Raw genomic sequence first — 17,265 nt, 5'->3', positions numbered from 1 at the left:
TATGGACTTCCCATGCTATCAGAGGTGGATTCCTTACTGGCCATTCCAATTGATGTGTTAGGAGTTGTTGATGTAACCCGTCTCTGTAGTTGTGAGGTTCAAGCTGGGGTGCTATTATTCAGGGAGGTATGTTGACATGGAGACCACCATCTCATTGTCTTTATTGCTCAGAGGCTAATAGTGCTTGACAGAGAGATGGCTAGTCAAAGTGTCAGTCTTTGTTAAGGTTGGAGATATATTTACTGAAATCTCTATATGCTTCTAATATATGATTTATTCCACAGGAAGGAATGTAAAGTAAACTTTCAGCAAAAAAATCTCCACATATTACAGTATGTCAATGCCTGTTGACAGTTTAGTGCAGTGGTTTGTCGCAAACCAATTTTACCTTTATTGTGTTTTTGAGACCCAGAATTGCTGCTAAACATCATTCTGGCTGCTGGGGTGACTTCATCACCATCATGGAGAATCATCAGGGGCATTATCCCGGTACCCCTTAGATATTCAAATATTTTCATTAAGTAAGAAAGTTAAAAAAAAAGTGTTTCCATTTAACTTACAAAAACGCAAGGGATACATATACTCTCCCAGTTTCTGAAAATATTCCTTCCAACTTATTAGCATGGTCATGGGTATTATTTGAGCCATAACTTTTTCTTCTTATTAACACAGTCTTGTATGGCCTCTTCTTGCAGTATCCCTTGTTGCCCATATCTCTTGTTTTTATCTAAAGCATCTCCACAATGAAATGAGCATCAGACAGAAAAAACAGCACGACCACAAATAAAAGAAACCAGGAGGAAAGTGGAATTCTCAGTCCAAACACAACAAGTTAGTGTAGAGGTACGTAGGTGTGGCAGGTTTACTTCAAACCTCTACAGTAGTATATTTACAAGTATTTTTGTTTGCCACAGTGCCAAAATGTGACAAGTGTTACATGTAAGTTTCAGTTCACTCTGCACACATGACAGTATTAAAAGCCCACTAACGCTCTATTAAGTTTTGTAGTATTGGGCATATCTCCAAATCAAAATTATTGCCAAGAACCAGTGTTAAGAAGAGAGCGTTTAGGATCCACTAGATTTAGATTTATCTTTTTTTATTATTTTAGGAATTAAGTTTTTTCACAATATCCTGCTTTGAAAATGACATCCCTGCACCATTTTGCACTCCGCTGCTTATACGCTATATGTTTCTAGAGCTATTTGAGCATGTACATAAATGAATGATTTGCTGGTCATCACAACAATTTGGTTATTTAAGACTGAGCTGTGAGTTAATTTGCATTTAAACCATGTTTTACAATAAAGTAAACGAAAAATCATGTGTGATAATCAAAATACATCTTAGTTACAGCTGATCTTTGGTCTAGTTAGACATTTATGTGACTGACCTCAGTCTTTAGAAAACCCCTTTAATAATCTCACCACTTATTCAAAAACAAACATTTGGCGTGTGCTACAACCTTTCAGGTACAGGGCATAGCAAGAATAACTTTACAAAACCAAACAAAGGGCAGGTTAGAATACAGGGAGAATACAGATTATCTGTGCAAAAATTAAATCTGACTGTCATTACTATTGTTTGCACTCCATCCATCTCTTAGGTGGTATCGCTTCCCAACCTTTCCAGCCTTCCTTCACAAAAAGCACTTTCACCACCCTCCCTTCCCCTCCTTAGCATGGAATAGCCTTGAAAACACTATTTCTTCCAAATTTCCTTCTGGAGACAAATAAAGTTATCTATCTATCTATCTATCTATCTATCTATCTATCTATCTATCTATCTATCTATCTATCTATCTATCTATCTATCTATCTATCTATCTATCTATCTATCTATCTATCTATCTATCTATCTATCTATCTATCTATCTATCTATCTATCTATCTATCTATCTATCTATTGTCACACACGTGTGCATGGGAGGCAGCTAAAGGGCTTGAGTAAGGGCAGTTCCGAAGCATGCTGGGATGTGGCAGAGTGCACAGACTCTTTTTCTCCCTTTCCTGTAGACCATTCATGGGAGATCCTACCTGGCTCTTTTGACGTCAATTCCGGGACCGAGCCTATGAAAGAAGACCTTGCCGGCCCCGGCCCCAGTGATGTCACGTCCGGACTTGAACCAATGGCTGAAGACCATGAGCCCGATCCATATGATCTCACTTCCTGTCTTCCCCTTTAAAAACCTGCACCTTTTCCCTAGTCCCTCAGTTCTGTTTTGGACTTGGTTTTGTGCACATCAGTGCTGTGTTTGCTACAACATTACTTTTGCAGCCAGGATACCAGATTATACGGGTGGCTGCCCCAAACCTATTTATGACTCTGTCTCATATTTATGATGCTATCTATCTATCTATCTATCTATCTATCTATCTATCTATCTATCTATCTATCTATCTATCTATCTATCTATCTATCTATCTATCTATCTATCTATCTATCTATCTATCTATCTATCTATCTATCTATCTATCTATCTATCTATCTATCTATCTATCTATCTATCTATCTAGTGGACAGTGGAATAAATGTAGTGTCATGTCCGTCAAATTTCAGAGTTACCAGGGTACAAGCCATTGATGTCATAATTTTCCAGCATGACAGCTTCTGGGCTACCTACTCTCAGTACTGGCCAATAGTGTCCATCACATTCCATAAGGGATGCTGTATGTCTACTGCTTTCTGCCAGACCTGGAGATGCTCTGCTTACTTTCAGCCTGCACTTCTTTATCTTTCTCTGGTGCCCTCTGAATATCTACTTTCAGAACAGTATCTGCAGTGACTGGTTGGACTGGCAACAACACTGGCATGTACAGGCACTGGGTTTACCAGTGGATGTTTTTTTTTTCCTTCTAGCTGTAGAAATGGAGCAGAACTATTCTTAATATTTTGGTTACAGACTAAAGAAATGGCACCATCCTAGTGTGCAGGGCCTACTTTTATTACGGCTGGTTTGATTGGTAAGATTTGGGCAAGCCAGACAAGAATAACGGAAAGAAAAAGTTTTGAATCTTAGGCTGGTATAGCTGTTATTTTGTATTTTTTGTACATTTCCATTGGTAATTATTTTTTTAATTGTAATGTTGAAACACAGAAAATTCAAGTTCACATTAGTTTTCTACCTGCTTTTTGATTTGTTTTTTTTTAATCTTATTTTCAACGGGGGTGGATCTACAATGAAACTAATGAAGCTTAAACCTCAGGGCCCCTAAACCGAGAGTGGCCCCAGAAGCGATTTTAGTCCACAGTGCTTAAATTCTATGTGTCTACTGTATGAGAAATGGTTTTTAAAAAATAATAATAATACAGTGTAATTCACTACAAAATAAGAGAAAATAAAAGAAAAACATTCAAGTTAAGGATATTTAACTCTAAATATATTTCAAATAAAATATTAATAAATACATTTTAACATTTATCATAGAAATTACATTGTTTTATTAATGTTATTTATGTTAGTTAGACTAGTGGTAATCGAAAAAAATGAAAGTATATTTGGTTGCTTGCGATTATTGTAAAGAACAATATTTCAGTAACTTTTTATTTACACGAACAAACTTATAAAAACTTAAAATATATATATTTTAATAAATAATAACAATTATATCTATGTACAATTTAAGTGCAGTAAAAATTAAAAGATAGTAAAATATCTTCTTTGGTAGATACAAACAGTAGATAGTGTGTCATAACAAAAAAGGAGAGCTGCTGAACAGGCAATCACAAAGCCTACATGACACTCATGATAGGCGTCTAATTTTTTTAAGAATTCTTTCAGTAAAGTGTTCATAAGGTCATACTATTTTAATTACCTTTACTCAAAAATAAGTGTTATTTTTAGAAAAGTAAGGGAAGTAATAAAGGTGAAATAGTTTTAGATAAGCCTAGGCCTATTGTTTTTATGAATAGTGATTACCCAGGCCCCCTTACTCATTGTGAAGAAACAATAACAGTTCAAGCTTTAGGGCCCCAGAAATGTATGTTAACCAGTGCTTATGAGACACAATCCCATATGGCATGCCACGTGTCATCATCATGATAGTATTTTAGCCAGCACTGTCTTGTTCTTTATGTTTGGGGATACTCTCTAAATTTTTCTCATACAGTACTTTAGGGTAAATATTTGTGGCTTACAATTTTTGACTTCATTTTTTCTTATCTGAGTTTGCTTTGACACATTTTGGTAACAATGCCCTGCTTTTTTTTAGCTAATGTGTCATCACTTCTTTTGCTCTGCATTCCACCAGCCTGCATTTCCATCCTGTGGGATCATTGGCATTTGTAGTTTGAATCTTTTTTTCCATTGTTTTGTTTTTAATTACTGAGTTTCGAATTATAGGAATGTATGGTTTCTGTGTTGACATTGAAACAGTGCTTAACACAGCTGCCTCAAAACTCAGAATGTGGCTCAGTTACTGTCTGTGCTGTGTTTGTAGATTTTATAAGTGTCACCCTTGTCTCCCTTGAAATGTACATGTTAGATTAATTACTATTTTTAAATTGCCTCATATGAGTAAGCATGGACGAATATGTGTGAGAGTCCTTTTGGATAAACTGACATGCTGTGCAGAGCTGATGTGTGCTTAGCGCCCAAAGCTCTAGATTCTCTCTGGGTTCTCGACACCTACAATGGAAAAGTCAAGTCATAATTAGTTTCTACCAAAAACTGACTTCCAGTTTTGTCTGTCTAGGAATAAAGCATTGTACTGAGTAAGAAGTTATTTATATGCCACTGTGCTCAGACCTCCACAATTTTGTTTACGAGAGTGAGGGAAAGGATATAACTTTTTGGTTCTGTCTCTTTTTGGGTTCCTTCTCTTGTAAACCAGGATTACATTCACTTTAAATCCAAACCTTTTCAGAATATTTAACATGTAGTGTAATCCATCCATTCATCTTCCAAACCTGCTTATCCACAGGAGGGTTGCAGTGAAGGTGGAGCATTTCCCAACAACATTAGCCACAAGGCAGTAACAGTCTATATACAGGGCAGCAGCCCATCGCCAAATAAACACATAGATGCATATCAAGGACCAACTTAGCATCACCAGCTCAGCTTAACTTCATATCTTTGAACCATGTGAGGAAACCGGTGCAGTCAAGGGAAAACCTAGGTGGACATGGGGAGAAAACATCTTGCAAAGTTCTTGTTGTGAGGCAACAAAACTGCTACTGTGCCACCCACCTAGTGTAATCACTCTACAAAGTGCTCAATGGCAGGGGTCTTGAGTTAAGGTGTTATAGTTGACTTTTAATGGGGGGCAGTATTAGCTGCATATGAGTCTCTGTAATAATATGCAGATGATAACATTATTACCAGTTAAAAATATAATAAATGTATCAATATTTTAAGTAATGGTAAATACAACTTATTCTTCCTAATTTTCAACAAACGCAAACAAAGCAGTCAAGATCACTTTTGAATTGTAAAGGTTTATCATGCTCAAAGATCAAAGCGCTCAGCTGCTAGCAAAGTTCAAAGTTCCATGTGTTGTGATTTCATTCAGAAGGAACTTTAATTTGTGCTTACTAAACAGTAAGAACCTTACTATGTTAGTCTATGTTAATTAATGTTGACTTATTTTCTCACTGTGTCTTCTATTTTTCTATTCTCCTTTATGTAAAGCACTTTGAGCTACATTTTTGATATGAAAATGTGCTATATAAATAAATGTTGTTTTTTTTATGTGCTTGTTTTTATTTCACCATGGCACCCCCAACATGGGTACAATACAATCTGAACACATTAAGGCTGATGCATAACAAAAATAACATTAAAAGTGAATAAATTAAACTTTCATCAACATGTCCCAGTCTGGATTGTCAAATGAGAACCTTGAACCACAATTGTGCTTTCCTCCTCAGATTCTGCTGTCCTGTATTGTTATATTTCATAACTTTCTACCCATCTAAAAGTAATCTGGTATTCTCCTTACATCTAGGATGAATTGGTGCCTCATACAGGTTTGGTTCTCACCTTGTGCCCAACAGTGCTGTGAAAGTCTCATTAACCTCATTAACCTAATTACCAGAGCTCAATAGAGTATGAACGCATTGTGACAGTTTGTGAATTTTTAGATTATTTACCCATTGTCTACCTTTCATCCTACTTGTATCCCTTTCATGAAGCATTCAGTTTTCCTAACCTGCAATTTTGTTTATGTCTGCCCTGCATCACACTTGCATGTCCTTCCTCCATCAGATCTGCCTCTTCATTAACACACATTCTTAACATTCACATGCCTTTAAACCTTCCAGAGATCAACTGCTATCTCCATTCACCCTCTAGTACTCACCATCATGATATAAGTGCTTAAGAATTCTGAAAGAAGCTCTCGGACATATTGGTTTGTAATCTTCATCGCATGAGTGCTGTCTTCACCCTGTCCAGGTTAGTTGGTGAATCATTTCCTGTGTCTCCCTGGGGAACAATGTTAGTTAGACTCTTCTGAATGCAGCTCATTGCATTATGGGAAATGCTCTAAATAGGTTAAAGTTTGATTTTTGCTTGTAAGCCTAGTAGTAAACTGAAAGATGGACAAAGTGCCCTCGGTGTCTGAGCAGCATCATACTACAGATTTTCTACCATATAATTGTCACGAAGCTCATCCTCAGTATATACCTCACCTCAGCAAACTCATGTAACCATATCTTGGATCACACATACTTGTAGTTCAGTAGTGGCGGAAGTATCCATAGACATAAAATCAAAACAACCACAAAAAGACTTCCTTCCAAAATAACAGGTAAACTATATGAAGGAAAACATAGTTGAAAAACATAACAACACTAGCATTCTTAGCCAGTCTGTGTCTTTACAGTATGTTCCTTCACCATCTCAGCCAAAAAGGAACAACAAAGAATAAACAAGATCCCCTTGCTGGCTGGAAGTCTCATTGCAGGCTGGGATGGCAGTTTCAGACACCTTGGCTAAACTGAAACACTGGTAAAAGTGCTGGTCAAGATGGAGGAAGGCCCCTATTAGGGCAACACCACAAATTTACCAGAACTGAAAGTAGTATAAGTCCTCACTATGGATTGCAATGACAAGCAAGCATCTCCTCACTGAGCAGCAACACTCAATTATCCCCATATCTAGCTGCAGCAGAAACTCTGAAGTGCTGTATACTGTTCCACATTACTTATACAACATCTTTAGCTCATCTGCCCCCCTGCCGCATCTCTGATTGGCATAAGCTATAGTGCATACACTCCCCTATATCTGTGAGGCCAGGTAATAATGCTGGTTGTGAAGATCTGGCTCACAATAGGTGTTCCAAATCATCCCAAAAATGTTCATTAAGTCTGAGGTCAGATTTCTGTGCAGGCCATCAAGTTCTTCCACACCAATCTCATGAAACTATGTCGTTATGGACCTGGTTTTTTGCACAGTGGCAATGTCATACAGAAACAAACTGTTTCCACAAAGTTGGAAGTACACAATTGTCAAAAATGTATTGTTATATTGTAACTTTAACTGTACTATTCAGTGGGACCAATGGGTCCAGCTCAAAGCCTGTACACAAATCCCCAGATATCCCCAGACCATTATCTCTCCTCCAACAAACTTTACTGTAGGTAATATGCATTTCATAAGGTTTTATTTTTCTGACATTCTCCAAATCCAGACTCATCCTTCAGACCACTACAAGATAGTGAAATGTAATTTATCCCACCAGAGAATACATTTCCACTGCTCCAATGGTGGTACGCCTTTCATTACCCCATCCAATTCTTGGCATTGCACATAGCAATCTTAGGCATATGTTTAGCAGTTAAGCCATGGTCTACCACTTCTTGGCTGAGCTGTTGTTGCTCCTTGATGCTTCTATTTCACAAAAATGTCACTTACAGTATACCAAACATAACTAAAAAATCTAAATTTTGCATACAGACTTGTAGCAAAGGTGGCATCCTATAATAGTGTCATGTTTTTAGTCTCTGAGCTCTTAATTATGACCAATAGTACTGTCAATGTTTGACAATGGAGAGTTCATGGCTATGTCTTTGATTTTATGCATCTATTAACAACATATGCAGCTAAAACACATGAACTTGATAGTTTGGAGGGGTGATACACTTCCAGTATTCTGTCTTTAAACAGGTAATCTTAAGCACACTTACTGATACCAATCAACCAACAAATACACAGGACGAATGTGCAAACACCATCCAGACTTTTGGGCTATGAGGCAGGAATCACAACTCTGCAATACCACTCTGCCTATGGTGAAACATCTGTACTGAACTTACTAAACTTTAATCGTATTAAAACTAAATGATGTCACTAGACACCTAAAGCACACATGTGCACAAAGATACCAGCAGCAGGCAATACTTATGTTAAATGAACAATTAATTATTGCTAAATAATGCAATTTTTTGTGAAATAATGCAATACTTTTGCAAAATAATGTTTTTCTTTTTGTGATTGGCAGAAATAATCTATTGAAAAATGCTTGTGCCTCAACAAATGTATATAAGAACCATCCAGATGGAAATTTGAAGTATTCCAGCTATTTATTTATGGAGTACAGTCAAAGAAAATACACGGTTTCTGTTTCAAAACTTCATTTTGTGGGTAAACCAGCAGAGAAACTGTAATGAATGGAAATATGTTTCTAATTATGCTCACAGCACTACTTAAATAATAAAGTGTTGGATGGCATACTGTAACATAAGTAGTATGGTCACAAGGAAGACTTTAAAGAAAAACTTAAAAGATAAAAAGACGCAGATCAACAAATATCTGAAAAACACTGAAACACAAAGGACTGGGTGAGCAAAGCAGGGAATCACAAGAATTAGATATTAAAAGAGAATGAGTCAGAAATTTGACACTCAGCTCACATTTAAGGCAAGCTTTCTACCTTTTTCATATGTTCCTGCTGTGACAGCACCGGAAAACATAAACCATTCCCAGGATACAATCAGGATAGGGCATGCTCTCCTCTCACAAAGTCTTTCTCTGGGCTCTTTGTTTTCCTCCCACATTTGAAATACATTCAACAGATCTACATCCTCTTTTAAATATCCACATGTGGTAAGTCCTGCTATGGCTACAGTGTTTACTTGGTTGTTCAGAGAGTGTGTGTAACTATAGATTTTGTATTGAATTTAAATCGTGACACGGTGGTGCTTACCTTGGGTGGTTGGCAATTGGTGCTATGAGAACTCCAGAAGTGAGAAATGTTAGGGCAGCTACATGAGTGCACACAGCCACAGTAGTGCATTGGGTGCAAAGAGCGGAGTGATATTTTTAATTATATCTCCCTGGTTTTAATGAAGAACATCTTTGTCTGTGTCTTTCTCACTCACCCTGGTTTATCTTCAGTATGACTATTCAATGCCTCTTGATTGAACCATTGCAAGCTACATGGTGGATATGGGCCATTAAAACACTTTGTGAGTGACATCTGACATCTTATGTAAAAGACTATATGATTTTACCTTTCTGTTTGGGTTTGTTGCTCTGCCCTTTATGAAATTAGGCTTTCTGTCTGTTACTGAATTTGTTTTTCTTTACAGATAGTAATATACTTTATTTAATGCTTCATTACTTCATAATGCTTGATAGCAGCCTCTACACTGTGTCTAAAATGTGTGCTGTCTCAGTGTTGTTTTGATTTATTTCTTTCATAGATAATAATCAAGATGTCAGTTCCTCAGGAATCAGATGGTTTCTAGGTTTCCAGAAGCTCAAGTTCTTGTGGAACATGGAATAAATTATAAAGTGAGCAGGAAGAGCACCCCCTTCAAAATGGCATATATTGTATAGCTTGAACACTGTCAGAAAATATAATTTCTACAGAAATAGAATGGGTGAGGGCAGCACGGTGGCGCAGTGGTAGCACTGCTGCCTTGCAGTAAGGAGACCTGGATTTGCTTCCCGTGTCTGTGTGGATTTCCTCCAGGTGTTCCGGTTTCCTCCCACAGTCCAAAGACATTCAAGTTAGGTGCATTGGTGATCCTAAATTGTCCCTAGAGTTGGTCTCGTCCGATGCGGGAGATGGACGTCTGAAGTGGAGCTCCGCTAGCAGTGGTGCTATTTTTCATATTATTTGCTTATTATTCTGAGATATCCTGTATTTATTCAACCCGAGAGGGACCGCTACAGTATATGTAAACACATATAAACATGGCCAACAAGAAGGAAAGAACGAAAGAATCGAAGACTAAAGCTACATCCAAGCTGCGATCAGCAAGCCCTAGCTCGAGATACGGCCTGTCAGAGACAGACCTGGATCAGATGGGCGAAAGTACAGACTCCTCGGGACCACGGTCCGCTACATCGTCGCCGGCTGAGAGCGAAAAGGGGAGCGAAGGTGCGATCGTGAGTGCAGATGTGGATAGCTCGCCGATTGGAGAGGATTACCTGAAACTGGAAAAGGCCGGGAGGTCCGCGGCTTCAGTTACGCAATACGCGGGACTGGAGCAGCGGGACACCGCTTCAGCAGAGTCTGCTGCTTCATCTACGGCACAAGAAGGCACATTTGAGCTATCTGAACTGAAAGTGTTGCTCGCTGAGCTCACGCAAGATATAAAGAAAGCGAGAAGGCTAATGAGAAAGCAACGGCAAAGGCACTTGAGAGACTGAAACAGGAATTAAAACAGGAGATGAAACAGGCCAATGAATGTCTGCGACAGGAAATCCAACAGGCAAATGAAAGGCTGACAGGAATTCCAACAGGCAAATGAAAGGCTGCGTCAAGAGGTCAACTTGAACTTCGACAGGTGCTGGGCAAAATTGAAGAGCGCATTGAGAAAAACTCGCTAAACTGAGCACGCTTGCTGATCGATTGGAGCATCTTAGTGAGACATTCACGAATCGGATCGAAATAGCGAACATCTAGCTGCCAGTGCCGAGGAAAGAGCAGTAAATGTCAGTTCGAATGTAAAAACTCGGAGAAAAACTTGGAGACAGACTGGCTGCTTTAGAAGATGGGAATAGAAGGGATAATGTCAGAATTGAAGGCCTGCCGGAGAATCGAGAAAGTTTAAACCCGGTGAAATTCGCAACTGAACTTTTTTCTAAAATAATCGGGGCGACTTTAAAGCAGAATCTGAGATAGCAGCGGCTTACCGCGGACGCGGATCAAACACCGTCAGACCCCGACCAAGATCTTTTATAGTTCGTTTTGAACGATTATCATTTAAGTTAGAGGTGATGGAACTCCTCAGGAAAAAAGGGGAAGATATTATATATGAAGACTGCCACATTCGCGTCTTCCCTGACTTCTCTCCAGCAACAGCTATTAAACGCGCCGTCTATAATATTAAACAGCTGCTACGGCAAGCCAATGTCAAATACGGCCTCCTGTATCCGCAAAACTGAAAGTGGAATGGCAGGGTCATTTCTATGTTTTCGCTAGCAAGGAGGAGGCAGAAAATGAGTTAAGAAAGCTGATCCCGGACTATTCTGATACATAATTGTGAGTCATGGCGGTAAATGATAAAGCTAGGATTAATAATCTACTGTCTGATCTATTTGTTTTAAAATACGGGTTTTTATCAGCATATATTCTCATATTCTTTATTACTTATTATTATTATTACTTACTTATTACTTATCATTACTTAGTATTACTAGGGCTAAATGTTTATGTTTTATTGTGCTTAATTACGTTTTCCTCCTCTTTTTTCTTTTCTAATTATTTCATGTGTACCCTAAATGAGACTGTTCAATATCATACCCTTGGTTTGCTGTTATTGCTATTACTGCATTAAGACTTGTTATGCTTGTTTTGGACACATCTTTAACACCATCACCTGGGTTTATTATCTGGGGATATCATCTTAATGCACTAAAATTGATGAAGATTATATGTATGTATGTGTATATATATATATATATATATGTATGTATATGTATGTATGTATATATATATATATATATATATATATATATTAAGTGCAAAATTCTTTTTTTTTTTCTTTTTCCTCTTTTAAAGACTATATTGGTAACAGATATCTCTATCTTTTAACCTTAAAGCGCCACTGCATGGGGGCTTGATGTGCTTTGGACGTGCTCTGTCTCTGGGTATGTCAGAGGACTGGGACTGCATGAAGTGGGTTTTAGCCTCACCTGGGGAGGCAAAAAGGGAGGGTGGGGGTTAAGGGGAAGAGAAAGAGAGCAGGCTTGATCTATATCTAATCTATCATCTCAATCTTTATAATTATAACTATCAACGTAATAATAAGCTGCATGGCAACAACTCTTGGTGGAATAGGAAATTAAGACCTAAACTATTTCACTTCCAGTTAAGACTATAATATGACACCAAAACTCAGAATCAGTGTCTCCATGATGGGACAGTTAACTTCGTAAGCTGGAATGTTAAAGGCCTGAATCACGAATTAAAGAGAAAGAAAGTACTTTCTCACCTAACAGGTCTAAATGCTAAAATAGTATTTTTACAGGAAACCCACTTACTAAGTAAGGATCAGTTCCGCTGCAAAAGACTGGACTGGCCAAATGTTCCATTCTAGTTTTACAAAGAAAACTAGAGGGGTGGGAATTCTCATACATAGAACAGTACCATTTGTAGCATCAGATGTAGTATTGGATCCTGAAGGGAGATATGTGATGGTCATGGGAGACTTATCTAACTGTAAAATGATTTTGATAAATGTTTATGCACCTAATGTTGATGATAAGGAATTTATACAAAATTTATTTGCATCCATTCCCAATCTGAACACTCATAAACTTATAATGGCTGGGGACTTTAATTGTGTTCTAAATCCACTTTTAGATAAGACTTCCTCCACAGGGGAACGCAACTAACACCGCAAAGATAATTACAAAGTTTATAACTGATCACAACTTATCAGATCCCTGGAGGTTTTAAACCCAAATTCAAGAACATATTCTTTCTACTCACCAGTACATCATTGCTACTCAAGGATTGATTACTTCTTTATAGATAATAACTTCTTGCCTAAGATTAAATCTTGTAAATACGATGCTATTTTATTTCAGACCATGCTCCGATGATCTTGGAGCTGAAATTACTAAGCCCCATACACTCACCCCCAGATGGCGCTCAATCCGCTTCTATTAGCTGACGAGAATTGTACTGAATTTATATCCAAACAAATTGAATTCTTTCTAGAGACAAATACATCCCCTGAGATCTCTGCAGGAATACTCTGGGAAACTCTTAAGGCCTTCTTAAGAGGACAGATTATCTCATATCTTTCCCACAGAAATAAATCCGAAGCGAAGAAAGTAGCAGAGATAAAAAGCGAAATTACTAAAATAGATGAAGAACATGCCAGACTACCAAGCGAGACTCTACATAAGAGGAGGCAGGCTCTACATTCAGAATTAAACCTCTTGACAACTAAAGAAACCGAACAACTAATTTACAAATCCAGACATCATTATTATGAACATGGAGAGAAAGCTAATAAGCTTTTAGCGCAACAAATTCACAAGCAAGATATGCAACGCAATCTCGTAATTACTAACACGAATGGAGATAAAATCATGAACACAAAAATATAATGTACACTTTTAGAGACTACTATAAATCCCTATATACTACTGAGTTTAAAGAAGACAATATACAATCTAATGCATTTCTGGATAAATTACAGATACCACAAATTGACGCTTTTAGTGTGGAGGACTCGATAAACCTCTGTCATTATCAGAATTACTGGATGCTATAAAGTCACTCCAAGGTGGAAAAGCAGCAGGCCCTGATGGCTACCCTGCAGAGTTTTACAAGAAATTCTCCGCTCAGCTAGCTCCCTCCTATTAGCAACATTTACAGAAGCCAGAGATAACCAATCTCTTCCACAAACCTTTCGCCAAGCACTAATCACTGTCTTTCCAAAACAAAATAAGGACTTATTACAATGTGCATCATACAGACCAATTTCACTTCTGAATAACGACGTTAAAATACTCTCTAAAATCATAGCTAGAAGGATGGAGAAAGTGCTCCCTCAGTAATATCACAAGACCAAACTGGATTTATTAGGGGCCGACACTTATCTTCAAATCTTCGACGCCTGTTTAATGTAATATACTCACCAACTAAATCAAACACCCCAGAAATATTATTATCATTGGATGCAGAAAAGCATTCGACATGATTGAATGGAAATACCTTTTACTATTTTGGAGAAGTTTGGGTTTGGCCGAACATTTGTGCATGGATTAAATTACTGTATACTAACCCAGAAGCTTCAGTTTGCATCAATAACATTTGCTCAGACTACTTTAAACTAGAACGTGGCACAAGACAAGGATGCCCTTTGTCACCACTGCTGTTTGCAATTGCCATTGAACCACTGGCAATACATTGTCGAAATACTGATCAGATAAAGGGGATTAGCAGAGAAGGACTGGAACAGAAAATCTCATTATATGCAGATGACATGGTACTGTATATATCGGACCCAGAAAATTCTGTGCCTGCAGTCTTAGCAGCACTCACAGAATTTCAAAAGCTCTCTGGTCTCAGAATTAATCTGAATAAAAGTGTACTCTTTCCGTGAATTCGCAAGCATATAATATTAGATTAGACACCCTTCCTTTTATCATTGCAGAACAGTTTAAATACCTCGGGTAAACATCACAAGTAAACATAAAGCTCTTTATCAACAAAATTTCGTGTCTGCATGGAAAAAATTAAACAAGACTTGCATAGATGGTCAACCCTTCATCTCACACTAGCTGGAAGAATTAACACTGTTAAGATGAATATTCTTCCTAAGCTCCTTTTTATTTCAAAACATACCAATATACATTAATAAATCGTTCTTTAAGCAATTAGATTCAACAATAACCTCATTTATTTGGAATTCTAAACATCCACGCATCAAAAGAGCGACCCTACAAAGACAAAAGGCAGAAGGTGGCATGGCTCTACCTAACTTCCAGTTTTATTACTGGGCGCAAATATACAGTCGATAAGAACCTGGACACAAATAGAAGAACATACACAGGCATGGACCGCAATAGAAGTAAAATCCTGCAGTACTTCTTTGTATTCCTTGCTTTGTGCTCCAATAAACACACGCTATCGGCAATACACTAATAACCCAATTGTGCTCCACTCACTTAGAATCTGGAACCAATGTAGAAAGCATTTTAAGACGGAGAAGCTTCTTTCTGTGGCACCCTGCAAAAGAACCACCTCTTTCAACCCTCACAAACATATGCAGTTTTTAATATCTGGAAAAATTTGGAATTAACTTGCTTAGAGATCTTTATATAGACAACGTCTTTGCATCCTATGAACAATTACATTCCAAATTTAACATTCCAGCTACAAATTTCTTTCACTATCTTCAAATCAGGAACTTTGTTAAACAGAACCTTCCAGATTTTCCTCATCTTGCACCCTCATCCACGCTGGAAAAATTATTGCTCAATTTCAAGGAGTTAGACTCCATCTCTACAATATATAAAATCCTTTTACAATCCCTTCCTTTCAAAGATCCAAGAGGACACTGGGAAAATGACCTCTCAATTAATATATCAGAAAAGGAGTGGAAAGTAGCAATGCAGAGAATTCACTCAAGCTCCATATGCAAAGCATACAATTATACAACTCAAAATTATATATCGAGCACATCTGTCTCGACTAAAACTCTCCAAAATGTTTCCAGGGCATGATCCAACCTGCGAACGTTGCAACCAAGCCCCAGCCTCACTAGGTCACATGTTCTGGGCCTGCACCAAATTAACATTATTCTGGACAAAAATTTTTAATTACCTCTCAGACAGTCTTGGACTCACAATCCCTCCTAACCCATTAACAGCTGTGTTTGGGGTTCTTCCAGAGGGTCTTAAAGTGGAGAAAGACAAACAAATTGTGATTGCATTCACTACACTGTTGGCACGCAGACTTATTCTGATAAACTGGAAGAACCCAAACTCTCCTCTTTAAGTCAGTGGGAAACTGATGTGTTATATTATTTAAAATTGGAAAAAATCAAATACTCAGTTAGAGGATCTGTGCAGACTTTTTTCAAAACATGGCAGGATCTAATCAGTAATATTTTGAAATGAGTTTATAAAGCACAGAGAATTTGTTGATTTAGGTATTTTTAAAGCCTTAAATTTTACACCTTTGGCTTGCTCTCTCTCTCAAGGGTGGGGATCGATCTGTTCTTAGCATAACTTTTTTTTGTAAAAACTTGATTGCTATGTATTGATTGTAATAAAATTAATAAAAAAAAAAAAAAAAAAAAATTGTCCCTAGTGTGTGTGTGGGTGTGTGTGCCCTGCGGTGGGCTGGCGCCCTGCCTGGGGTTTGTTCCTTAATTGCACCAGGGTGCTGGCTGGGATTGGCTCCACCAGACCGCCATGACCCTGTGTTAGGATATAGCGGGATGGATGATGGATGGATAGAATGGGTGAAGTTGGCAGTTTTTTCAGCGAAGTCTCAAAATTGCAATAGTTCATTTCAAGTGTCAAAAATGGGATGCTTCAGGAATGGTGATAATATATGGTTTCATCCAACCATCCATTTTCTAACCCGCTGAATCCGAATACAGGGTCACGGGGGTCTGTTGGAGCCAATCCCAGCCAACACAGGGCACAAGGCAGGAACCAATCCAGGGCAGGGTGCCAACCCACCGCAGGACACACACAAACACACCCACACACCAAGCACACACTAGGGCCAATTTAGACTCGCCAATCCACCTAACCTGCATGTCTTTGGATTGTGGGAGGAAACTGGAGCGCCCGGAGGAAACCCACGCAGACACGGGGAGAACATGCAAACTCCACGCAGGAGTTTCATGTAATGGTGAAATGGACAGTGACTTCACAGCCTTCACGTGTCTCTTGCACCAGTTCAGCAGTCTAAATAAGCATCGAATCACTGGATTTCATCTTAGCTGGTGTTAACTGATGCAAAAAGCAAACCATATAAGGAGGAATTGCGACAGGATTTCCCTCTGACCAGTACAAGTTTGTGTCCTTCTGATTCCTTTTGTACACGGTGACTTTGATATCTGACAACTTCTGTTTAATTTCAGGCACTGTGCGACTTTGTGAACTTGAGCTTTCGAGTTTCTCCGACACTCTGTCACTCAATCAGGTTCCTTTTTTTGATTATGTTACTGTTTAAACCAACAAATGGTATATTTTTCCTTTCCTCCACTTGGTATTCACTGAAATTCTATTTTCCCATTGTGTTTTCACAGAACGCTGAACTTAAGGGCTATTTATATTGATTTGCATACTCAAAGAGGCATAATTCTGGTAGGAGTTGGGGCAGGACAGCAAGCGTG

General features: G+C 38.2%; 1 protein-coding gene across 1 annotated transcript in view; it reads right to left on the bottom strand.

The window, feature by feature from the left end:
• The window catches only part of aqp7 (aquaporin 7), a 157,133-nt gene extending 150,768 nt beyond the window's left edge, over positions 1–6,365 (bottom strand). The window contains exon 1 of the mRNA XM_039757955.1: positions 6,300–6,365. Coding sequence (XP_039613889.1) covers positions 6,300–6,365 — 66 coding nt within the window. The remainder of the gene's footprint in view (positions 1–6,299) is intronic.
• Between the last annotated feature and the right edge of the window lie 10,900 nt (positions 6,366–17,265).

Source organism: Polypterus senegalus, chromosome 7, assembly GCF_016835505.1.
Source record: "Polypterus senegalus isolate Bchr_013 chromosome 7, ASM1683550v1, whole genome shotgun sequence".
Classification (NCBI taxonomy): Eukaryota; Metazoa; Chordata; class Cladistia; order Polypteriformes; family Polypteridae; genus Polypterus; species Polypterus senegalus.
This window is presented reverse-complemented; position numbering and strand designations above follow the sequence as displayed.